At 47.7% G+C, this 26,889-nt stretch overlaps 1 protein-coding gene across 1 annotated transcript in view; it reads right to left on the reverse strand.

Moving 5' to 3' along the window:
• Positions 1-23,457, reverse strand: part of traf3ip2a (TRAF3 interacting protein 2a) — a 72,154-nt gene extending 48,697 nt beyond the window's left edge. Inside the window, exons 1-2 of the mRNA XM_052024198.1 lie at positions 23,336-23,457; positions 3,598-4,548 (exon numbers count right to left, since the gene is read on the reverse strand). Coding sequence (XP_051880158.1) covers positions 3,598-4,548; positions 23,336-23,342 — 958 coding nt within the window. The 5' untranslated portion in view covers positions 23,343-23,457. The remainder of the gene's footprint in view (positions 1-3,597; positions 4,549-23,335) is intronic.
• Between the last annotated feature and the right edge of the window lie 3,432 nt (positions 23,458-26,889).

A 26,889-nucleotide genomic window follows, 5' to 3' on the forward strand; every position in this document is an offset into this window, starting at 1 on the left:
GAATCACAGGATCCACATTGACCATCAAACACCCATTTACACTAATCACATTTTATCGTCCCCACATTCTTATCAACTCCCCACAGATGCCATCACTCATCTACACATTAGAGACAATTAACTGTGGTCAATTAAGTCACCAACACAGACATTTTTTGGAATGTGGGAGGAAACTGGAGCACGTGGTGGAAACCTATGCAGTTATAGGGAGAATATGCAAACTCTGACAACACAAGATCAGTGGAGCTGTGAGGCATTGGCTCATCTAGCTTCATAACTATGCTGCCTTAAGTCCTTGTATCAGAGAGCATGCTAATAAATCCACACCGTCCCTTTTCTGGAGCCTGGATTTTCTTGGAAAACCCAGCAATAAACACACTAGGTAATACAGTTTGCAATTTGTGATTTGATTGCTCGCTTCTGTTGCATAATCAGCATCGAGCTGAATCATGAGTTAGCTAGTATTTGATGGTGTCAGTTGAGGGGAAATTGCTAGCCAGGAAGCTGAGAAATGTCCTGTTTTGTTAAAGAACATTTTCCCAAGATCTTTAAGGTGCAGCAGAACCACAGGAACAGGCAAGAACACTGACTTGGTTTAACGTATCTGCCACAGCACAAACAATGCTAACACCAAGGTCTAAGGAGGGAAAAAGCCACCATCTGCCACTACATGCCAAAACCCCGCAAGTTCATCAATAAAAAGTCGACAGTATGTGTCATTGCTTAATTGCATGCTCTAGATGTTTCCTGTAGATAAGAATGTGAAAGTGTATATGGTTATACTACAATGACAAGCCACAGCCTTGTGGCACAAAGGTACATCTTGTCCTATATAAACCTGTAAGGTAGTAAATGGGAGGAAAAGGATGACCTAGAATAGGAGTTTACATGAAATTATTAGAGAAGGATAAGGGGACAAAAGGGTTAAATGTAGTGGCTAGCAGTTAAATTTCTACAATGTATGATGGCAAATGAAGCCAACTTTATGTGGCTGCCAGTTTACTCTGTGAACGAAGTGAACCAGACAGCTGAATGAGCAGATATCTGTTGTTATGGGACATTGGATTTTGTGGTCACATAGATGACTAAATTAAAGGACACATAAGAAGACAATGGGACAAACGTGTCCTGTTTACCCCACCCTTGGACAGATGGCAAGCTGCCGGAGGAACTCAGTGGGCTGAGCAGTATCTGTGGGAGGAAAGGAATCATCGATGTTTTCAGTTGAGACCTTGCATCATTAGAGCCTGGCGTGAAAGAACTGTGTGGCCGTATGTAGATGAAGACAACCTGGTGAGCCTGCAGCTTGGTGCAAAGGAAAGCAGTCAAGAGGAGGTAGTGAATGTCAAAATAAACTGCAGATGCTGGAAATCTGAAGTAAAAAAATAGAAATGCTGGAAATACTCAGCACATCAGGCAGCATTTGTGCAAAGAGAAACAGTCAATGTTTCGGGTCTGTGACTTTTTGTCAGAACAGATGATGACCCTGCAAGCCATCCTACGATAAGGAGAAGGTGAGAAACCCACCCAGTAAGTTGGCAAGACAGATCCCTCCATGGAAGTAACTGTGTCTTCACCTTTTCATAGAACATAGAACAGTACAGCACAGGAATAGGCCCTTTGGCCCACAATGTTGTGCTGAACTAATTAAACTAGTAATTAAATGCCTGACAATACTAATCCCTTTTGCCGACACAAGTCCATATCCTTCCATTCTCTGCACATTCATATCCCTATGTAAGAGCCTCTTAAATGCCTCTGTCATATCTGCCTCCACCACCTCCCCTGGCAGCACGTTCCAGGCACCCACCACTGTGTAAAAAAACTTGCCCTGCACATCTCCTTTGAACTTACTCCCTCTCATCTTAAATGCATGCTCTCTAGTATTAGATATTTTGACCCTAGGAAAAAGATACCAGCTGACTACTCTATCCATGCCTTGCATAATCCTATAAACATCTATTAGATCTCCTCTCAGCCTCCTCCGCTCCAGAGAAAACAACCCAAGTTTGTCCAACCTCTCCTTATAGCACATGCCCTCCAATCCAGTCAGCATCCTGGTGAACCTCTTCTGCATCCTCACCAAAGCCTCCACATCCTTCCTATAATGGGGCGAACAGAACTGAATGCGATACTCCAGATGTGGCCTAACCTAACCTTTTTGATTGGCTTAATTGAGATATGAGGGCCTTGAACATCCTGGATGATCAGGAGAAAAACACATGAAAGAAGAAACGTGGAGCAGCTAGGCAGCGACAACCCGAGGAGCCATCACAGAAGGAGGACTCCTAAGTTTGGAGCTCAGAGATGATTACCCTCGAGTGAGGTGAGCCTGGCCAGTTCATCTCATATGGGTGGTCCCTGAGTCCAAGTCATGAGTTTTTTGATTTAATGTAATGAGTAACAATCTAGAACAGCGAGTTAAATGTAAAGTCATTAAGAGTTCTAAGAAACAAATGAATGCCTGTATATGTTAAGTTAATAAAGACTTGAGTTCTGCTAAACTTTAGTTTGTGTACTTCTTTGTCCGGTGTGTCATTTGACACCTTACGGAGGCAAGAGAGCCAACAGTAACTTTAGGAATGAAATCAGCAGAGTGGTCTCCATGGATAGAGCAAGAAAGCAGCCCTGGATTTAGCTCAGCAGATAGGTGGGAGGGAGTCCTTTTGAATAATTTCAGGAACAACTGGATTCTCTAAAGCAAGTTTGGGTTTATTTATTTATTCTGTCGCAGGTTACAAATGTCACTGGCAAGATTAACATTTAGCATCCATCCCTGACTACCCCCAAATAGCTGCTACATCACTCAGAGTCAACAAGGTTGCTGCGTCACTTATAGCCCAGACTGGGTACAGATGGCAGACTTCCTCTCCTCAAGGACATTAGTGGGATTTTAGTTTCATAGTCACCCTTAATAACACAAGCTTTTATTATTCCATTGTTATTTAATGACTTAAATGTAAATTCCCCAGCTGCTGTTGGCAAGATTTGAACCCAGTCTTGTAGGTCCAGAAAGCTGACCACCATGCTGCCATAACCCCGAGAGAATGAATGAGTGCTAAGTAACCAGTGTTTCTTCTGAATCTATATAATTGTAAAACACTGAAGGGGAAGTTGTGAGGGGAATGCTTTCGAGCTCCAGTAACCTGGGTTCAATCCTGACCTCTGGTGCTGTCTGTGTGGAGTTTGCACGCTCTCTCTGTCATTGCGTGAGTTTCTTCCTGTGTTCTGGTTTTCTCCTACATCCCAATGAAAAAACATTGCCCCGAGTGTGTAGGTGAGTGGTAGAACCTGGGGGGAGATGGTGGGAACGTAGGGAGGATAAGATGGGATCAATGTAAGATTAGTGTGAATGGGAGCTTGGTGGTCGGTGCGGACTCAGTGGGCTGAGGGATTTATTCCTATGCCGTATCTCTCTATGATTCTTAACTAAGGCAGAAAGAAACAGTACACTATGTTGCCAAGGTTAAAGTAAGAGAGCTGGGAGGAGCTGGTTGGCTGAATGGCCTCTTTCTCTGCTGGACAATCGATGTAATAAGTAACTGTCAGTAACTCCATAAGATGTCATATTCCAAACGAGGCAAATTATTTACTTACGTGGGATCTGCACGTGTTGCAAACACTGTTGATATCGGTATGGCGGAACACCATGAGGGTATGGATGGAGATAGGCTGGTATGTTAGGATAGGGAAGCATTGGATAGATGTGGGATTCTCCTACGGGAAATTCCCGGTACCACAGAGGGCCATGAGGCTCCAGGTCATTCAGTCTGGAAAGCAGTGGTTCAGGACGATCAAGCTGACCAATTCCAAAGACATCCTGGGATTCGTACCCAGTGTCCTGACTGGGCAGTTCTAACCGGTGCTGACAACCAGGCAGGTTAGTCATTGAACTGCTGCCAGTGCTCTTGGTTAAGCGCTGACGTGCGCCAAACAAATCCTTCCCAATATCACGTGAATGGTCATGGTTCATCGTAGGGTTCCTGTAGGTCAAGGGTGGAGGTAACCCTGCTGTCTCCTGGTCCCTGTACTCAGGTATGCTGGATGGGTCCTCCCTTCCATAAGGGTTCTGTTTGGCCTTGACTGCAGCAAACACACTGGTATCAGGGGAGATCTGGGATGTGTCCTTCCCAAATCCAGAAAAATGTTCTGGGTCATTTGTCCCCACGAAATCCTTGAAATCAGATTCCAGGGCTTCCCTTGATTCTATCTGAGCTTCCTCGCGGGAGAGGTCACACTGTTGATCATGACTGACCGAGGTGTGAAACGGTGTGATGGGTTCAGAGTGCTGCTGATGACTGCCAGCACCAGCCCATTGGGTTGGTGGTCTCAGCTTATCTGTTGGTGCCGCTGCGTTCTCCTCCGGCACTTGACGTGGATGGGCAGTCAGAGCTGGGCCACGGTGCCAGAGCCCGACTTCAGCCTCTCCTGCACCACTGTGCTGCTGCGGTTTCTCACTGGCATGGCTCTTGTGTGAAGGTGTGGGTTGGATCCAGTGATGCAAGTTCTCATCCACCTCCTCAGGCCTGCTCTGGGGAGCTGCTCCTGCTGGAAGACAAAAGGCGAGCAGGAGCTCAATGAGCTGATCGAGGTCACACATTCGTTTGAATAACAAAGCATGCCTGAAACCAGGCCCCCATCAATTTCTATTTGCCTTCCTAACCCCACCCTACCCACCACACTCACCATGCTCCACAATTCAGGGGATGCTACATGGGTGTTATCTGTGCTACACAGTAAGGAAGTCATGATGCAGCCATATAAAACTTTAGTCAGACCGTACTGGAGTACTGCGTGCAGTTCTGGTTGCCCCATTATAAGAAGGATGTGGAGATTGTGGAAAAGGTGCAGAAGAGGTTCACCAGGATGCTGCCTGGATTAGAGGGTATGAGCTATAAGGACAGGTCGGACAAAATTGGGTTGTTCTCCCTAAAGCGTCAGAGGCTGAGGGGAGATCTGATACAGGTTTTTTTTAAATTATGAGAGGCATTGATAGGGGAGACAGTCAGAATCTGTTCCCCAGAGCAGAAATGTCAAACACCAGAGGACATGTTTTTAAGGTTAGAGGGGGGAAGTTTAAAGGCAACGTGAGGGGCAAGTTTTTTTACGAAGATATTGGTACGTGCCTGGAATGGGTTACCGGGGTAGTAGTGGAAGAAGGCAGTTTGGTGGAGTTTATGATGCTTTTAGATAGACACATGAATATGAAGGGAATGGAGGGATATGGATGATACATGGGAGGATATTTAGTATAAATCCACATCAAGATCAGCACAACATCATGGGCTGAATGGCGTGTCCAGTGCTGGACTGTTCTATGTTCTATCAGGATAAACATGGAAATAAGTATCACCCACCAATGGACTGGAGAAACATTAAAAACATCTCCTGAATCAGATTATTTGCATATCAATTTAGAAGAATGATTGGCAAGAAAACATTGCCTTGATTGCACTGCAAACAGCAATGGTAACCTAGATCCTATTGTCCGCTGGACAGGGCATGTTAGATGTTGCTGCAAGACGTCACATGAATTTGTACTTACATCAACTGGCACAATCACTGGTTTTGATATGCACAAACTAATAATGTGGAGCAGCAGTCGGTGGTGCTGCCTCACGGCTCCAGGGACCCAGGTTTGATCGCGACCTCAGCTGCGGTTTGCACAATCTCTCCGTAAACACGTGGGATTCCACTGGGTGCTCCGGTTTCCCCCAACATAGTAAAGACATGCTGGTGGGTTAGTGGGCTACTAGAAGTTGCCCCTATTGTAGGTAATTGGCAAAAGGAGGATAGGATGATGGACATGTAAGAGAAAATGTCAAGGTCATTGATTTACACTTTTCACAGACAGAACAACAGTTGCAGAATTTGCACTGGTTAAAATCCCAGAAAAAGTAACAAAGTTTGGCACACAAACTTGTGCTTTCCGTAAAACATTATGCTTACTTACTTGCAGGGCTATAGGGAAACAGGGACGGATGGGATTGCTGCTGGAAGCCAGCATAGACCAGATGGGCTGATTGGCCTCTTTCTCAGTCAAAGTAAGTTAGCACAATGTTTTACTTAAAGCACAAGTTTGTGTGCCAAACTTTGTTACTCTTTCTGGGATTTTAATCAGTGCAAATTCTGCAACTGTTGTTCTTTCTGGGAAAAGTGTAAATAGATGACCTTGCTAATTCTCCAATACACAGAGTGATGACTGTTTCTGCATTTCATTACTTTTATCTCTTCCTTATTTTAAAAAAAAACACAAACAGGATGCAGAGAAAAATGATATGAAAGATGTAGCAGGTTGGAATAAATACAACACACTGGGAAATAGATAGTAATTAAGTGAGGTGAGTTCACTGGATTCAGTTAGATGAAGATGAAGAACAGATTCCCACAGAAAAGAATTGGTCCAGTCTGCAGTTTTGTATCCTACAGACACAAATTTCTATATAAGATAGCCTATATATCCTTCTCTGCTGAAAGCTGAATTTATTGTTGTCAGCTATGCCTAATCCCCACTCCTGCTGTGTCCTCCCTACTCCCACTCTTGTTTTAACAGTAACAGTTGCAGGGAGGCTGCTCCCAATGACCTGCTGAACATGTTCTCACTGGTGTCAGAGAAAGATTAATTAGTTGTGCTGCTGTGAGAAGGTATACACAAAATGGATGTTCTGTCTGGAGGACAGCACGTTTAACAGTGCACCACCCCATCCTTATTGTTCCGGAAGATTCAGCTTAGCTTTTGTTTGTGCCAAAGTTTTAGGAGTAAAGCAGGATGAGGTCCTACAAGCCGAATTTAGGGAGCTAGGAGATAATTAGAAAGTAGGACCTCAAAGGTAATAATCTCAGGATTGCTACCTGTGTCACGGGCTAGTCAGAGTAGGAATATGTGGCTTGAGCAGTGGTGCAGGAGGGAGGGTTTCAGATTCCTGGGGCATTGTAACCGGTTCTGGGGGAGGTGGGACTAGTACAAGCCGGACGTTCTACACCTGGGCAGGACTGGGATCAATGTCCTAGTGGGATTGTTTGCTAGTGCTTTTGGGGAGGGTTTAAACTTGAGAAGATCTGGTATGTGACCAAAGACTCTTGCAAATTTCTACAGACGTACAGTGAAGAGCATTCTGACTGGTTGCATCACAGCCTGGTATGGAGCCTCCAATGCACAGGATCACAAGAGGCTGCAGAGGGTTGTGGACTCAGCCAGCTCCATCATGGGCACAACCCTCCCCACCATCGAGGATATCTTCAAGAGATGGTACCTCAAGAAGGTGGCATCCATCACTAAGGACCCTCACCATCTGGGACATGCCCTCTTCTCGTTACTACTGTCAGGGAGGAGGTACAGGAGCCTAAAGACTCACACTCAACAATTCAAGAACAGCTTCTTCCCCTCCGCCATCAGATTCCTGAATGATCCATGAACCTATGAACATTACCTCGTTATTCTTTTGTTTTGCACTATTCATTTATGTTGTAATTTATAGTTTTTTATGTCGTTGCACTATACTGCTGCCACAAAACAACAAATTTCACATCATATAAGACAGTGATAATAAACCTGATTCTGATTCTAACATGGCAGGGGATGGGAATCCATGCAGAAAGACAGAGGCAAGCAATGCAGAGACCAAAGCAAAAGTTAGAAAGGAGAAAAGTAAGAGTGGAGAACAGAAAAGCCAAACGCAAAGAACACGAAGATTCTAAAAGGACAATGAGTGTAAGGGCACTTTATCTGAATAAGGTCAGTGAACTTGTGGCACAATTCAGTACAAAGGGTTATGATTTAGTGGCCAATGCAGAAACATGGTTGCAGGGTGGAGATGATTGGGAATTAAATATTCAAGGGTATCAGGTAATAGGGAAGACAGACAGGAAGATAAGGGAGTTGGGGTAGTGCTCTTAATTAAGGATGAGATCAGGGCAATAGTGAGAGATGATATAAGATCTAAGGAGCAGAATGTTGAGTCCATCTAGGTAGAGATTAGGAATAGTAAAGGGAAAAAAATCACTGGTGGGAGTTGTCTGTAGGCCACTGAATAATAACATTACAGTGGCACAGGCATTAAACCAAGAAATATCTGATTCATGTAAGAATGGAAAGGCAGCTGTCATGGGGGACGTTAACTTGTACATAGATGGGGTGAATCAAGTTGGTCAGGGCAGTCTTGAGGAGGACTCCATAGAATGCATCTGTGATAGCTTTCTTGAACAGCATGTTACTGAACCTACTAGGGGAAATGCTATCTTAGGCCTGGCCCTGAGCAATGAGACAGGTAAAATTAACCATCTTGTAGTTAGGGATCCTCTTGGAAAGAGTGGTGACAGTATGATTGAATTTTAGATCGAACTATTGGACCCTACATTTGTATGAGTAAATGGAGGGTGCAATAGTTCGATCTAAAACCAGTGTATTATGCCTAAACAAGGGAGACTACAATGGGATGAGGGAGGAGTTGGCTAGCGTAGACTGGAAACACAGGTTATATGGTGGGACAGTTGAGGAACAGTGGAAGACTTTCAAAGAGATTTTTCACAATGCTCAACAAAAGTATATTCAAGTTAAAAGCAAGGACAGTAAGGGTGGGGAGAGCCAGCCTTGGATAACTAAGGAAATAAAGGAAGGCATAAAACTAAAAGCTCATACATACAAAGTCGCCAAGAGTAGTGGGAAACTGGAAGATTGGGAAAACTTTAAAAAGCAACAAAGAACCACTAAGCAAGCAATAAGGAAAGGAAAGATAGATTATGAAAGTAAACTAGCACAAAATATAAAAAGAGATATTTGAAGTTTCTATAATTATATAAAGTAGAAAAGGGTGGCTAAAGTGAATGTAGGTCCCACGGAAGATGAGAAGGCAGAATTAATATTGAGTAATCCGGAAGTGGCTGAGGCTTTGAATGTCTATTTTGTGTCGGTCTTCACGGTGGAGGACACGTCCAACAGGCCAAAGAGAGATGTTATGGATGTGATGGGAGGTGAGGTCCTCCGTACAATCACCATCACTAAAGAGGTAGTGCTGAGCAAACCAGTGGGCCCAAAGGTAGATGAGTCCCTTGGTCCTGATGGGATGCATCCCAAGGTACTGAAAGAAATGATGGAAGTCATAGTCGAGGTGTTTGTGATAATTTCCCAAAATTCTCTGGACTCCGGGCAGGTCCTGGAGGATTGGAAGACAGTGAATATCACTCCACTGTTTTAAAATGGATGTAGGCAAAAGGCAGATAACTACAGGCCAGTTAGCTTAATGTCTGTAGTCGGTAAAATGCTTGAAGCTATCACTAAGGAAGAAATAGCGAGACATCTGGATAGAGGTGATTCCATCAGGCAGACACAGCATGAATTCAGGAAGGGAAAGTCCTGTTTGACAAACTTACTGGACTTCTTTGAGGATATAACGAGTGCAGTGGATAGAGAGGAACAGGTGGATGTTGTGTACTTGGATTTTCAGGAGGAGTTCGATAAGATGCTGCATAAAAGACTTATTCATAAAATAAGGATGCATGGAGTTGGGGGTAATGTATCAGCATGGATAGGGAATTGGTTAACCAATGGAAGGCAGAGAGTTGGGATAAATGGGTGTTTCTCTGGTTGGCAATCAGTGGTGAGCAGGGTGCCGCAGGGGTCGGTGCTGGGCCCCGCAACTGTTGATGATATACGTACATTAACGATTTGGAAGAAGGGACCGAGTGTAGCGTATCTAAGTTTGCTGATGACATAAATTGAGTGGGAAAGCAAATTATGCAGAGGATGCGGAGAGTGTGCAGAGGGATAGAGATAGGTTAAGTGAATGGGCAAGGGTCCAACAGATGGATTACAATGTTGGTAAATGTGAGGTCATCCACTTTGGAAGGAAAAATAGAAAATCAGATTATTATTTAAATGGTGAAAGATTGCAGCATGCTGTTGTGCAGAGGGACTTGGGAGTGCTGGTACATGAATCACAAAAGGTTGGTTTGCGGGTGCAACGGGTTATCAAGAAGGCAAATGGAATGTTGGTCTTCATTGCTAGAGGGATTGAATTTAAGAACAAGGAGGTTATGCTGCAACTGTACAGGGTACTGGTGAGGCCACATCTGGGTACTGCGTGCAGTTCTGGTCTCCTTACTTGAGAAAAGATATACTGGCTTTTGAGGCAGTTGTAGAGGAGGTTCACCAGGTTGATTCCAGAGATGAAGGGATTAGCCTATGAGGAGAGATTGAGTTGCCTGGGACTATGCTTGCTGGAATTCAGAACAATGAGAGGGGATCTTTTAGAACATATAAAATTATGAAAGGGATAAATAAGGTTGAGGCAGGAAAGTTGTTTTCACTGGTAAGTGAGACTAGAAGTAGGGGTCATAACTTCAAGATTTGGGGGAGTAGATTTAGGATGGAGACGAGGAGGAACTGCTTTTCCCAGAGAGTAGTGAATCTGTGGAATTCTCTGCCCAGGGAAGCAGTAGAGGCTACCTCATTAAATATGGGCCGAAGATACAGGACCCTGAAGGCACATACCACCAGGCTCAAGGACAGCTTCTATCCCACTGTGATAAGACTAGTGAACAGTTCCCTTATATGATGAGACGGACTCTTGACCTCATAATCTACCTTGTTATGACCTTGCACCTTATTGTCTACCTGCAATGCACTTCCCTGTAGCTGTGACACTTTGTATTCTGTTATTGTTTTTACCCTGTACTACCTCAATGCACTGTGTAATGAATTGATCTGTACGAATGGTGTGCAAGACAAGTTTTTCACTGTACCTCAGTACAAGTGACAATAATAAACCAATTTACTTGTGGGATTGCTGTAATGCACAAAGCATCACCACTCACAGCTCCCTTTTCAGGCTAAATTGAAATTTAGCGGTGAAATCCCTTCCTTCGAGGAAATGGCTCTACCTAGCCATTCCTGCCGGATGGCTAGGTAGAGCGCTAGCAACTCCCTGTCGAAAGCGCTGTACTTCACCTCTGGTGGTCGCAGGTGTTGGCTGAAAAAGGTGAGCGATCGCCACTGGCCCTCGACGAGCTGCTCCAGGACTCCATCCACCGCCGTGTCGGAAGCGTCGACTGTGAGCGCCGTGGGTACATCGACTCTCGGGTGTACTAGGAGGGCCGCTGTCACCAACGCCTCTTTGGTCTGCTCGAAGGCTTCCGTGGACTCCGCGTCCCATTCCACCTCCTTGGCCTTGCCGGCCATCAGACCGAACGGGGTCTCATGATGTGCGCTGCTACCAGCACGAACCAGTGGTAGAAATTCACCATCCCCACGAACTCTTGCAGGGCCTTGACCGTGCTGGGTTTGGGAAACTGGCGGATGGCCTGGACCTTGTCCAGCAGAGGGGTGGCTCCATGCTGGTTGACCCTGTGGCCCAAGAAGTCGATTTCCGGCAGCCTGAACTGGCACTTCACCGGGTTGATTGCCAGTCTGTGGTCGCTCAGGCGCTGGCAGAGCTGGCGCAAATGTGCCACGTGCTCCTTGCGTGACTTGCTGGCCACCAGAATGTCGTCTAGGTAGATGAAGACGAAATCCAGGCCTCGCCCAACCGAGTCCATTAGCCCCTGGAAAGTCTGAGCGGCGTTCTTGAGGCTGAAGGGCATCCTTAGGAATTCAAACAGCCTGAAAGGGGTGATGAGGGCTGTCTTGGGCACATCGTCGGGGTGCACAGGGATCTGATGATAACCTCGGACCAGGTTGATTTTTGAAAAGATGGCCGCCCCATGGAGGTTGGCTGTGAAGTCCTGGATGTGGGGCACCGGATATCTGTCGGCGGTTGTAGCATCGTTAAGTCTCCTGTAGTCCCCGCAGGGCCTCCAACCTCCTGCGGACTTGGGCACCATGTGCAGCGGCGATGCCCGAGGACTGTCCGAGCGGCAGATGATCCCCATCTCCTCCATTTTCCGGAACTCCTCCTTGGCGAGGCGGAGCTTGTTGGGTGGCAGCCTATGGGCCCGGGCGTGCAGCGGTGGTCCTTGCGTGGGAATGTGGTGCTGTACACCGTGCTTGAGGCCGGTAGTGGGGAACTGTGGGGTGATGATGGAGGGGAAATCTGCCAGCACCCTGGCGAACTCGTCACCCGAGAGCGTGACGGAGTCCAGGTGAAGGGCCGGGAACTGGGCTTCCCCGAGCTGGAAGGTTTGGAAAGTCTCGGCATGGACCAAACGCCGGCCTTTCAGGTCGACCAGGAGACGGTTGGCCCGTAGGAAATCCGCCCCTAGTAATGGCCGCGACACCGCTGCTACCGTGAAGGTCCAGGTAAAACAGCTGGGGCCGAAACGCAGCGGGATGGTACGCGAGCCGTACATCCAGATGGTGGTGCTGCTCGTGGTGGTGAGGTTGAGGCCTGGGGCTGTGGTACGGGTGTCCATGTTTGAGGGGGGAAGGACACTGATCTCGGCCCCGGTGTCCACCAGGAAATGTCGCTCAGAGTGTCGGTCCCAGAGGAACAGGAGGCTGTCGTGATGGCCAGCTGTCGAAGCCACTAGCGATGGCCGGCCCCGGCATTTCCTGGGAAGGCACACGGTGGACGGCAGCGGCGCGCGTTTGACCCCCACCTCTGATGGTAAAAACACCGTTGGTCCGAACCCTCGTCTTTGTCCCCCGTGGGTCTCGGCGGTTTCGGTTGTGGGGTCTTGGACTTAGGCTGCATGGTCATGGTTAGGCAGACGGAAGCCGCTCCCCGCTGCTTACTCTGCCACAAAATGTTCGCCCTGGCCGCGAGGCTGCGCGGGTCGCTGAAATCTTCACCTGCAAGGAGGAGGCGAATGTCCTCTGGCAGTTGCTCGAGGAACAGCTGCTCAAAAAGGAGGCAGGGTTTATGGCCATCCATGAGCGCCAGCATGTCGTCCATCAGCTCGGATGGCTTGCGGTCGCCCAGGCCGTCCATGCACAGGAGCCGCGCAGCTCGTTCGCGGCGGGAGAGTCCGAAAGTGCGGAGGAGGAGTGCCTTGATCTTAGTGTGCCTGTCCTTTGTAGGTGGATGGTGCAGTAAGTCGATGATCCGCGCTGCCATGTCCTGGTTGAGCGCGCTGACCACGTAGTAGTACTGTGTGGCGTAGGCTGTAATGCCTCTGATGCTGAACTGGGCCTCAGCCTGCTCGAACCAAACATGGGGCTGAGCAGCCCAGAAAGTCAAGAGCTTGAGCGAGACTGCGTTGTGTGAGTCGTTGGGATTCATGTCGTGGGTTTCAGATGCCGTCTGGGAGCGTCGGGGTCACCAAATGTAGCCGTACGCGGCACGTGGCAGAAAAGAAAACGCAGAAACGCGGAGGCTGGACTGGAGCACACTTTACTGACTCAAAAAAGCGCGCACGCTCACTGAAGTAACCGAGAGCCTCTCCAGCGGACGTGACGTGTGGTCCCCGCTGGAAGGCCCACCCCGTGGTTAATCTGCGTCACGCTCCCGCGCATGCGCCCGCCGATGGCGGTTCGAGTCCTGCGGGTCCGGGCCGCTACACCAATACCAATATACTTAAGACACAGTTAGATAGAGTTTTGCATATTAGGGGAATTAAGGGTTATGGGGAAGAGGCAGGTAGGTAGATCTGAGTCCACAGCCAGATCAGACATGATCTTATTGAACAGCGGAGCAGACTCGACAGGCCAGATGGGCTACTCCTGCTCCTATTTCTTTTCTTCTTATGTTGGACTTGGACCTAACTTTTGGCTCAGGAGTGAAGGAGCTTTGATTGATATTTGGGGATGTTTGGATAAGAAAGGTTGCAATCCAAGTTCAAGTTCATTATGATGGACGCACACTCCCAGGGTATAAGTGCCATGAAAAATCGCTTTTTGTAGCAGCAGCACAGCACATTACAAACCTAATAGACAGAAATTACATAATAATGGTTTTCGTTGTACATCTGTAGAGGTTCGTCAGAGTCTTTGATGACCTGCCAAACCTCCTTAAACTTCTAACTGGAGATGCTGGCACGCCTTCTTCACGGTTGCACCTATGTGCTATGCCCAGGACAGATCCTCCAAGATGACACCCCAGGAACTTGAAGCTGCTCACCCTTTCCACTGCAGACCCTTCAATGAGGATACAGTCCAATGCAGTCTGGTGGGAACTCCAAAACAATACCGAGAACACTCCCCGCCTGTATGCTTCACTCATTCTCGGGATGCCCAGCTCCCAGGTAAGGACCCCCCATCCTTGGTTTGCTTGATGGTTTTGAAGTCATCCACTTTGGTCTTTGAATGACAGTCTGCGCCATGTGGCAGATTTCTTTCAAAGAACATTAATTTCCCTGGTTGTCCTTTTCATGAGAATCCAACAGCTTCGCTATCGAGTTCCAGATCTTTTGAACTGAACTCAGGTGCTGTGATGGGATCTGAGCTTGCTCCCTTTGGGTCACTGCACCAAAGGGGCTGAGCACTGTAACAGAACACTGACCTCTCAGAGAACCTCAGCATCTGTGGTTTCAACGTACTGCATGAGAACTGGTGGCAGAGGTTTAGGAGCTCCTCCAAGTAACAAACAGTTGTCTTTATATGGTGCTTCTAGCACAAGCGAACTACTCAAACTCCCAGAAACCGCAACAAAGTCAGACATCTGATGGTTGACCAGAAAAAGACCATGTGGTAGAAATGGCAACTGCTGAGGTTTGGGTTTGTGCCAGGTCAGCGCTACAGTTGGTGCCCTTCAGAGACACATTCTGATGAGGGTCGGGGAGATGGGGGCTGGGGAACGGGGGGGGGGGGGGGGTTGGGGGGAGATAAATGAACAGTTGTAGATTCTAAGCACCTTTCCAGGAATAACCCAGGCCCTGAAGAAGAGTTAACCAGAAAAACCTCCTGGGATGGAGTGCATTTTTCACCACAAAAGAGCTTCCTTTTCATGCTTCCTCTATTGAGTGTCACATTCAAGAGAAAGTGAAGTGTAGCAGTTTTATCTGCTTATGCACAGGAAATTTGCGTTGCCAGCAAGGCTGGCATTTATTGTCCAAACCTAACTGCACCAAACAGCTTATAAAGCCAATTTAGATTGCAGTGCATCAGGAATCACACATAGGCCAGACCAGGTAAGGACTACAAGTTTCTTTCTTTGAAGGATTTTAGTAAAACAGGTGGGTTGCTATGTCAGTCTGCTTGTTTCAAGGTCAACATTACCGATATATTCCAGATTTTCATGCAGTGCACTCCATACAGTGGGAAACAATGATCCACCTACCTGCCTTTGCCCTAAAACCACTTAAAAATACTAATATACTGAGCCTACATGTGACAATTTCCTCAAGAAGTCTTGCTGCAGGATTAAACAATCTATGCAAAAGGAACAAAATTTCTAGGTGTTGAAATCAGCTGCTTCCAAAAGTAAAGACCACTGGTGCTGGACATCCCATTGAATCTCCATTGGGTTAAACCATAATCAGTTGATCTTTGTTAGGACTGGCTGTACATGGAGATTAACAAAATTCAATCCAGTAATGACGGCACAGTAGCGTAGTGGTTAGCGTAATGCTATTACAATGTCAGCGATTGGGGTTCAATTCCCGCTGCTGTCTGTAAGGAGTTTGTATGTTCTTCCCGTGACCGTGTGGGTTTCCTCCGGGTGCTCCGGTTTCCTCCCACACTCCAAAAAGATGTTAGTAGGTTAACATGGGTGTAATTGGGCGGTGCGGGCTCGCTGGGCCAGAAGGGCCTGTTACTGTGCTGTATAAATGAAGTTTTAAAGTTTTAATGACCTGCTGCTGTTTGTCACAGTATAGGGAAAGGCTTCAACTCCCAGAGAGCTGCTGCACCATTACTCCACTGTTCACCGTCAGTTACAGGTTAAGCAGACATAAATTAAAAAATATTAACCTTTAAATCAAATGCTTTGAAAGGGAGACACACCATAATATTAGTAGCCTTTGCTGTGGAGTGGATTACAAGACATGGGATTGACACACTGGGGACATTTCACTTGACTCATCTGCCTTTGTTTGGGATGAAGTTAACAAATCTCTGCAGGTCCATGACAAGTGATTCACACCACGCAAGTGGTATAATGTTATGAAATGTGTTTAAATATCTTTCAAATATCTTAAGCCCTGATGTATGGCCCACACCTAATAGGGATAATCATCAAGTCAAATTAATCCCACCCGAGAGCAATGAGCAAAACATGGAGATAATATTTGCACTGTCACAAGCCACTAGCAACACAATGTAGATGATTAATGTCCCACCTTACAGCAAAGCAGACAGTTCATAACAAACAGAATACCAACAACATAGAAATAAAAATCACAGATTTAAGTGCGTACAATTCTGTCAAAAGACACTGGAGATACCTTGTCACAGAATCAGAGATACACCTCTGTCCACATTAGGATTTAATCAATAGTTATTTTATGATCGGCTGATTCCAATGCCCTTTCACTCTATGGATTGTTAATTTATCATTTTCTCTTCATTTTCTGACTGACTTGGTGTGCATTACCAGCCTTTAAATCTTGGTTCAGATCTTGAAAAGGTATATTACCTTGAATAGAATATTCAAAACAGTGATTGGTACACCTTTAGATATTCAGGGAATCAAGGGATATAGATTTAGTGCAGGAAAGTGGTGCTGAGAGAAGGTTCAGTCATTGAATGCCAGAGCAGGCGTAATGGACTGGATGGCCTAGTCTTGCTTCTGATGTCCTTATCACCTGCATTATTCTGTTCTTTTTTTGTTTAAGCACAAAGGCAAAATTTGTCCATGCAAGATAGGGATGGGCACTAGGACCACACGAACTGTGTTGCACATGAGGGCCTGAGCCAGTCAGAGGTCATGAGGCGATTAGCTATGGGACCATCTGTGTGGGATCCAGGCTGGCCCACCACAGCCTCCAGGGAGCCTTGCAAACCCCCACCCCACCCACTTTGACCTCGGGAAACTTCATCCTTGTATCTACACAGTCAACCCTCACAGGAACTTTGTACATTTCTATGATATCATCTCTCACTCTTCTAAACAATAGAGAGTGTACGCCTAGCCTAATTAATCTCTCCTCTCCTCCATCCTGGGAGTCAATCGAGTAAACCTTCATTGCACTCCCTCTATTGCCACATGAGTGGCAATGGTGCTTTGTTTGTGTTTTTTTTCTTTAAAAGTTTACACTACTGAATGTAACGACCATGAATGTAGATTTTTTTTTGCACTGTTTCTTCCTTTGTTTATATTTCTTATTATGAATAATTTAAAAAAACTATTGGAAGCATAACCATTTTTAGATGGGAAGAACATCCAGGACAGTAAAACATAATTACTCTTGTACTCAAATCCTCTTGTAATAAGGGCCAATGTACCATTTGTCTTCCTAATTGCGTGTTTTATCTGTACATTAACTTGCAGTTATTTGGGTACATGACCAGTCACACTAACACCTTTCCATCTCACACCATTTAAAAATAATACTTTTCTGTTATTTCAACCAAAGTGGATGATCTTACTTAAATCCATGTTGACCCTGCCCAATCTTATTTTATTTTCTCTGCCGCTTCCAGTTCTTTAAAAATAGATTCTAGAACTGATGTCAGGTCTGTACTTTCACGTATTCTCTCTGCCTCCTTTCTTAAGTAGTGGAATTACATTTGCTACCTTCCAATCTGTGGGAAACATTCTAGAATATACGGAATTTTGGAAGACGACAAGTATTGCATCTACTACCTCCATAGCCACTTCCTTCAAAACAGGTCATCAGGTCCTGGGGATTTACAGGCTTTTGGCCTCATTAATTTCTCCAATACGTTTTTGTTTGCTAAAGCAAATTTATTTCAGTTCCTCATTCATTTTAGACCCTTTGTCCTCTATTATTTCTGGTATTAAATCTCTGGCATCCAAGCTTTATCGTAGTGGACTTTGACACAAGGAAATGGTGAATCCCAACTTTGCTAAATTGCTGGTAGTGAGTCAGCAGCTGTTTGTCCCTCCTGATATAAATTCCCCTTTGACAATGGAAACAAAGACCTGGGGAGATGTAAAATAGTTCTCACTACACCACTGCAGAGGGTCAAGCTCCACCCTACAGACTCCTGACACACAGTGTAATGAATTACTGAACAAAAATAAGTTATATCTAATTCGTAGGAATATCTTTGATAAGAAATAAGATATCTTTATTAGTCACATGTACATCGAAACACACAGTGAAATGCATCTTTTTGTGTAGAGTGTTCTGGGGGCAGCCCGCAAGTGTCGCCACACTTCCGGCGCCAACATAGCATGCCCACAACTTCCTAACCCGTACGTCTTTGGAATGTGGGAGGAAACCAGAGCACCCAGAGGAAATCTACGCAGACACGGGGAGAACGTACAAACTCCTTACAGACAGTGGCCGGAATTGAACCCGGGTCGCTGGCGCTGTAAAAGGAATGTGGACATAGCTGGCATTGGCAGCATTTCACTGTTCAGCTCTAGATGTCCCTGAACTGAGGAGGCAGTTAAATGTCACCCCCATCGGTGCATCTGGATCAAACACAGGCAAGAATTGGATGATTTGTTTTACAAGAATCTGGTAGTTTCATGATTGCCATTATTGAGGCTAGCCAGTGGGACAGTACTGTGTTCAGAAAGGAAAGCAAAGCAGGTGTTGGAAATCTGAAAAGCTGAAATACTCAGCAGATCAGACGGCATCCATAGAGAGAGGGGAAAGGGCAGGGAGGGCGAGATAATGTTTCACAATTACAGCCTTCCATCAGAATCCACGTTCTTTCCCAAATGTCGAGATTATGTGTGCTAATCTAATTCTGAAAAATAATAAATTCTATGGTCTTCTTCAAGAGCTGAACATTCTGCACCTAATTATCTGCTGAACTGCCCCACTGTGTTGACACACCTATTAAAAAGACAGCCAGGGGGAGCTGCAGGCACGGTAAGTAGCAGTTAGCGTAACGCTATTACAGCGCCAGCGACCCAGGTTCAATTCCCGCTGCTGTCTGTAAGGAGTTTTTACGTTCTCTCCGTGTCTGTGTGGGTTTCCTCCGGGTGCTCTGGTTTCCTCCCACATTCCAAAGACGTACAGGTTAGAAAGTTGTGGGCATGTTATGTTGGTGCCGGAAGCGTGGCGACACTTGTGGGCTGCCCCGAGAACATTCCACGCAAAAGATGTATTTCACTGTGTGTTTCGATGTACATGTGACTAATAAAGGTATCTTAATCTCTTAATCTTAATCTAGGCTGCCTTCACACTCAGTCTGCTTGCGTGCATTATGACGAAACAGGTCCTCCTCTTCATTCCCCGCCAGCCCCCCTGTGAAAATAAAATCGGTGTTGGTGAACACAAAAAGGAGGGACAGGGGAATACTGGAGACTTCCTTTCAGACACCCCCACAAGACCAAATCCAGACCAGGACAACACATTAAGCCTTGGCCTGTTGACCCATCCAGGATCACAGATACGTTCAACGTTTACTGTTGACTGTAGATCCACGAATTAGGAGACACAAGATATTGCAGATGCTGGAATCTGGAGCAAAATATATACCGCTGGAGGAACTCAGTGGGTCAGGCAGCATCTGTGGAGGCAGGGGGATTGTCGGCATTTCAGGTCGAGACTCTGCATCAGGACTTGAGAGTGTATAGGGGAGATAGCCAGAATAAAGAGGTAAAGGGAAGGGTTGAGGCAGGAGCTGGCAGGTGATAGGTGGGACCAGGTGAGATGATAGGAAGATGGAGGTGATGGGGTGTGGGAGAGGGGGAGGGGGTGGTGGAGTAGGGAGAGAGTGGCTGGTGCATGATAGGTAGAACGGAGAGGATATAAAGGGGGTAAATGGAGCCAGGTGGGAGGAGGGGACAGTGGAGGGAGAGATGGAAGGCGATAAGTGGAGACAAATGAGGCTGCAGATGCTGGAATCTGATGGAAGCAAGGTGATATGTGTAACCAGATCATGGAGAGATGATGGGCAGATAGAACCAGTTGGGGGAACAGGAGACCCAGCAGGTTAAGTGTGTGAGTGAATGACAGATGGAACCAGGTGTGGAGGGGAATGGAACTAGGTAATGGGAAACTGGGAGGGTGGTTTGGAAAAAGGTGGGGGTGGTGAGAGTACATGGGCAGATCAGAAGGAGAGAGAAAAAGAAACACAGGGTGCAGGTTCATTGAAATAGGAAAGTTCACTGTTCATACTATTGGGTTGTAGATTACCCAGGAGGAATATGAAGTGTTGTTCTTCCAGTTTGCGTTTGGCCTCACCCTAGCTGTGGAAAAGGCCACGGATGGACAGGTCCATGTGGCAATGGGAGACCAAGAGTAGACTTAGGTGACCGTTTGCGGAGCATCTGTGTCCTGCCCATGATGGCCATCCCGAGCGCCCAGTTGCATGCCATTTCAACTACCCTTCACATTCCCACACCAATCTGCCCATCCTCGGCCTTCTCTACTGCGGGGAGGCCAACCGCAAGCTAGAAGGATGCCTCATATTCCTTCCGGGTAGTCTACAACCCAATGATATGAAGATTGAATTTCCTAATTTCAGGTAACCCACACCCCCCACGTTCCTCTTCCTCTCCCCTGATCCACCCAGGCTCTCTCACCCTCCTCCTTTTCCAAACCTCACCCCTCTGTTTCCATCCCCCCACCTGATTCCATTTGTCTATCACTCACACACGTAACCTACTGGGTCTACTACCCCCTCCCCTAACCGTGTCGTCGATCACCTTCGCTCCGTCTGCCGCAACAGCCAGGATCTCGCAGTGGCCAGCCACTTCAATTCCACATCCCACTCCCACTGACATGTCCATCCACAGCCTCCTGTACTGCCATGTTGAGGCCAGACGCAGGTTGGACGAACAACACCTCATGTTCCGCCTTGGTAGTCTCCAACGTGACAGCCTCAACATCGATTTCTCTAACTTCTGGTAACCCCTCCCCTCTTTCCCCCTCTCCTTTTTTTGTTTTCTTCCTCCCCTTCCCCCTTTGTTTTCCCTCATTCCTGTAGCCCCTCACCCCTTCTCTTTCCCCGTCCCCCTGCCCTCATGACCTGCCCATCCATTCCCCACCTCCTTCCCTTTATTCCATGGTCTACTGTCCTCTCCTACCAGATTCCTTCTTCTTCAGCCCTTTGCCTCTTCCACCTGTCACCTCTCAGCTTCTCGCATCACTCCCTTTCATCCCCCTTGCCCCACCAACCTACCTTCCCCCTCTCACCTGGACTCACCTGTCACCTGCCAGCCTGTGCTCCTCCCCCTCCCCCACCTTCTTATCCTGGCTTCTGCTCCCTTTCTTTCCAGTCCTGATGAAGGGTCTCGACCTGAAACGTCAACTGTTTATTTCCCCATAGATGCTGCCTGACCTGCTGAGTTCCTCCAGCATTTTGTGTGTGTTGCTCCAGATTCCAGCATCTGCAGAATCTCTTGTGTTTCTGTCTGCCCCTTTTTTTCCTCACTCTTTATCCGTTTCTACCTATTACCCACCAGCTGGGTTGAGCAGCATCTCTGGGGGAGGGGGGAGAGGAATTGTTGATGTCTCAGGTCAAGATCCTGCATCAGGACTGAGAGTGGAGAGGGAAGATAGGCAGAATAAAGGAATAAGGCAGGCACGGTAGCATAGCAGTTAGCATAACGCTATTACATTGCCAGCGATCGGGGTTCAATTCCGGTCCCTGTCTGTAAGGAGTTTGTACGTTCTCCCCGTGTCTGCGTGGGTTTCCTCCGGGTGCTCCGCTTCCCTCCCATGTTCCAAAGACGTACGGGTTAGGAAGTTGTGGGCGTGCTATGTTGGCACCGGAAGCGTGGCGACACTTGCGGGCTGCCCCCAGAAAAGATGCACTTCACTGTGTGTTTCGATGTACACGTGATTAATAAAGAAATCTTATCTTAAAGAGGAGAGGGGGAGTGGTGAGGCAGGGGCACCAAGGCAGAGGCAGGACCAAGGATGGATGAAGAATGATTGGCAGATGAAGCAAGTTGGGGGTCAGGGAGGGGTGGGGGAGGGAGACAAGAGGCAGGTGGCTGATAGATACAAGAAATGCAGATGGAGGCAGGTGCGGGTGGCGAGGCTGAAGCTGGAGAGTGAGAGGTGGGGACACGAAGGATGCCAGTGCTGGATTCTGACAAGGAAGGTGAAAATTGGATCCATTTGTGGAGAGGTGAAGGGAAGATGGAACCAATGGGGGAGGGGATCCCATGGGTGAAATGTGTGGGTACGAGGTGGATGGAACCAGGAGGGGGAGGGGATTGAAAATTATTGGTGAGGGATGTATGGGGAGGTGGGTAATAAGGGAAAGGGGACAAAAATAGAAGGACCAGAAGTGGATTGGGAGGGTGGGGGGAAATGCAGGAGATAAGGGTTACCTGAAATTGGAAAGTTCAGCGTTCATACCATTGGACTGTAGACTATCCAGCTGGTACACGAGGTGTTGTTTCTCCGGTTTGTGTTGGGCCTCACCCTGGCAGTGAAGAAGGCCAAGGACAGACAGATCGGTGTGGGAATGGGGAGGGGAGTTGAAATGGCTGGCAACTGGGAGCCCGGAATGGCCACTAGCAGAGTGTCGATGCTCTGCCAATTGGTTGCCCAGTCTATGCTTGGTCTTGCCTATGTAGGGGAGGCCATGTTGGGAGCACCAAATGCAGCAGATGAGGTTGGAGTGCCTCTATCTCTCTATTCCATCTCTCTCCTTCCAGGTTCCATCTGTCACCTACCAGCCCCTACCTCACTCCTCTCTCTCTCTCTCTCTCTCGGTATTGGAATTGGTTTATTACTGTCACTTGTACCTAGGTATAGTGAAAAACCTGCCTTGCATACGGATGGTACAGGTCAATTCATTACACAGTGCAGCTACATCGAGTTAGTACAGAGTGCATTGATGTAGTACAGGTAAAAACAATAACAGTACAGAGTAAAGCGTCACAGCTACAGAGAAACCACTTTATCTCCCCTCTGCACTCAGTCCTGACGCAGGGTCCAGATACAGTGACCGTCCCTTCCTTCCACCCCACACAAACACACACACATGCTGCTCGACCTGCTGAGACCCTCCAGCAGTCTGGTTTCTTTACGTTCGTTACTGTTGTGTGGTGAATGGGCAAATCCTCCCTCAAACACCTCCCTCCTTCCCTCTCCTTCCCTTCCCTTCCCTCCCCTCCCCACCCCACCCCACCTCCCCTCCCCTCCCCTCCCTCAATCGCAAACTCAGCTCAAACACCAAGCTTCCTCCAAGGACAGGCACCACAGCTGGAGTCAGTCAGGGAACGAAGCCCAGCGCCAACACTTGGGCTCCTGCTGTACCCTCGCCATGCCGGTCCGAGGGAAGCGCCCACTCGGCTCCCCGCTGGGATCCAGCCGATGGGCTGCCCACTCCCCCCACCGCCCCGCCCGCCCAGCCCAGCTCAGCCCAGCCCAGCCCAGCCCACTGCCGGGGAGGGCGGTGGGGCCAGGTGTGTTGTCCTACCTTGCATTGGAAGGCCAGTCAAGGTATCGCTCAGACTCAGACAGAGGAGGAAGGAGGAAGATCCCAGGGTAAAAAATCAGGGACTGTCACAAGTCGCTCTATGCAAATAGGCTCGGCGGTGAAAACCCCATCCACCCCTCCGGGCCGAGCTCAGTATGAGCCAGGACTTCCCGCTTCCTGCTCCCGCTGCCACCGGCGCTGGAACTTCGCTTGTGTTGGCCTCCCTAAAACTTCACCCGGCGAAACTCTTTGGGCAAAACTTGGTTACGTCGAGTACGGAAAACTCAGACAGCCCGTAATGTACAGACCCAAACCTGACGAGAAGCTGAGGTAATGGAAGCAGACAAATAAAAAATAACCCGGGTCAGGTACGGAGTGAGCCCTCACACAGCCCCAGGACTGGAGAGTGGGGTCGGATACAGGGTAAAACCTCCACTTCACCCCTCTCTTCCCCCAGGACTAGAGAGTGGGGTGGGATACAGGGTAAACCCTCCACTCCACCCCTCACACACCCCAGGACAGGAGAGTGGGGTGGGATACAGGGTAAACCCTCCACTCCACCCCTCACACACCCCAGGACAGGAGAGTGGGGTGGGATACAGGGTAAACCCTCCACTCCACCCCTCACACACCCCAGGACAGGAGAGTGAGGTCAGATCCCGAGGATGTCCAGATGAAGGGTCTCGGCCCAAAACGTCGACTGTCCAATACCCCCCACGGATGCTGCCTGACCCGCTGAGTTCCTCCAGCGTTTTGTGCGTTGGTCCAGATCCCAGCATCTGCCGTCTCTCTTGTGTCTCCATAAACCTCCCTCCACTCTGCTCCTCACACCTCACAGGATAGAAGAGTGGGGTCAGATCCAGAGTAAATCTCCTTCCACCCCTCACACCCCCAGAGTTGGACAGCACCGGGCTATCTGAACGTCTGTGCTCAGTCAGTTTACGGAGCTTCTCACCAGCTTATTACAACACAGATGAGGCTATTCCGCCCATCGTGTGTATGCTGGTTCCCAGCAGAGCGTTCCCATTCGTCCTGTTTCCTTCTTATTTCCTTGTGACCTATTGACTCTCACATGGTTCTCCTTTCCTGATCCCCCTGCTTTTTTTTCTGCCACCCACTTACACCAGGGGTATTGTACAGTGGCCAATTAACCCACCAGCCTGCTGGTGTCTGGGAGGAAATGGGTGCACTTGGGGGAAACCCACGCGCAAACTCCACGCGGGCAGCACCCAAGGTCGGGATCAAACTGGGGTCGCTGGAGAAGGGAGGCAGAAGATTCACTGCTGTGACATTATGCTGCTGTCTGCCTGGTGGGGGCTGGAGCAGGAGGAAGAAGGGAAGGCCAATTTGCCAATAACTTGTTGCTGGTACAGAGGAAGAAAACACCTTTTGACCAGAATTTGTTTTAGAGCCTAGAAAAGTACAACACAGGAACAGGCCCTTCGGCCCAGAATGCCCGTGCTGAACATGATGCCAAATTAAATTACTTCCCTTCTCCATTCCCTGCATATTCATGTGTCTATCTAACAGCCTCTTAAACGCCACTACCGCAGCTGCTTCCACTACTCCCCCCAGCAGCCCATTCCAGGCACCCACCACTCTCTGTGTAAAAAACTTGTCTGCACATCTCCTTTAAACATTCTCCCTCTCTCCTTAAATGCATGTCCTGTAGTATTTGACATCTCTACCCTAAAAATTACTGGAGTTATAGTCAGCTAAAATATTCTTAAATACATAGGAGACACAGAAATTTAGATAGATAATAGATACAGCCAGACATAGATGAAACCATGGAACCATAGAACAATACAGCACAATACAGGCCCTTCGGCCCACCATGTTGTGCCACCCTTCAAACCACACCTAAGACTATCTAACCCCTTCCTCCCACATATCCCTCTATCTTAAATTCCTCCATATGCTTATTTAACAATCTCTTGAACTTGACCAACGTATCAGCCTCCACCACCACCCCAGGCAGCACATTCCATGCACCAACCACTCTCTGGGTGAAAAACCTCCCTCTGACATCTCCCTTGAACTTCCCACCCATTACCTTAAAGCCATGTCCTCTTGTTTTGAGCATTGGTGCCCTGGGAAAGAGGCGCTGGCTGTCCACTCTATCTATTCCTCTTAATATCTTGTATACCTCTATCATGTCTCCCCTCATCCTCCTTCTCTCCAATGAGTAAAGCCCTAGCTCCTTTAGTCTCTCCTCATAATCCATACTCTCTAATCCAGGCAGCATCCTGGCAAATCTCCTCTGCACCCTTTCCAATGCCTCCGCATCCTTCCTATAATGAGGCAACCAGAACTGGACACAGTACTCCAAGTGTGGTCTAACTAGAGTTTTGTAAAGCTGCATCATTACTTCACAGCTGTTAAATTCGATCCCACGACTTATGAAAGCTAACATCCCATAAGCTTTCTTAACTACCCTATCTACCTGTGAGGCGATTTTCAGTGATCTGTGGATATGAACCCCCAGATCCCTCTGCTCCTCTACACTGCCCAGAATCCTGCCATTTACCTTGTACTCCACCTTGGAGTTTGTCCTTCCAAAGTGTACTACCTCACACTTCTCTGGATTGAACTCCATCTGCCACTTGTCAGCCCAGCTCTGCATCCTATCAATATCCCTCTGTAAGCTTCGACAGCCTTCCACACTATCCACAACACTACTGACCTTTGTGTCATCTGCAAACTTGCTAACCCACCCTTCCACCCCCTCATCTAAGTCATTAATAAATATCACAAAAAGTAGAGGTCCCAGAACCGATCCCTGTGGGACACCACTAGTCACAGCCCTCCAATCCAAATGCACTCCCTCCACCACAACCCTCTGCTTTTTACAGGCAAGCCAATTCTGAATCCACACTGCCAAGCCTCCCTGGATCCCTTGGCCTCTGACCTTCTGAAGAAGCCTACCATGCGGAAACTTATCAAACGCCTTACTAAAATCCATGTAGACCACATCCACTGCACTACCCTCATCAATCTTCCTGGTCACCTCCTCAAAGAACCCTATCAGGCTTGTGTGGCAAGATCTTCCCTTCACAAAGCCATGCTGGCTGTCCCTAATCAGTCCATGATTCTCTAAATGCTCACAGATCCTATCTCTTAGAATCCTTTCTAACAGCTTACCCACCACAGACGTAAGGCTGACTGGTCTGTAATTCCCTGGACTATCCCTACTACCTTTTTTGAATAAGGGGACAACATTCACCACCCTCCAATCCTCTGGTACCATCCCCATGGACGAGGACTCAAAGATCCTAACCAATGGTTCAGCAATCTCCTCCCTTGCCTGACGAAGCAGCCTGGGGAATATTCCGTCAGGCCCCAGGGATCTGTCCTAATGTTTTCTAACAACTCCAACACATCCTCTCTCTTGATATCTACATACTCCAGAACATTACCCTTACCAACACTGTCCTCAGCATCATCAAGACCCTTCTCCTTGGTGAATACTGAAGAGAAGTATTCATTGAGAACCTCACCCACTTCCACAGCTTCCAGGCACATCCTCCCACCTTTGTCTTTAATCGGACCAA

This window comes from Pristis pectinata, chromosome 10, assembly GCF_009764475.1.
Source record: "Pristis pectinata isolate sPriPec2 chromosome 10, sPriPec2.1.pri, whole genome shotgun sequence".
NCBI lineage: Eukaryota > Metazoa > Chordata > Chondrichthyes > Rhinopristiformes > Pristidae > Pristis > Pristis pectinata.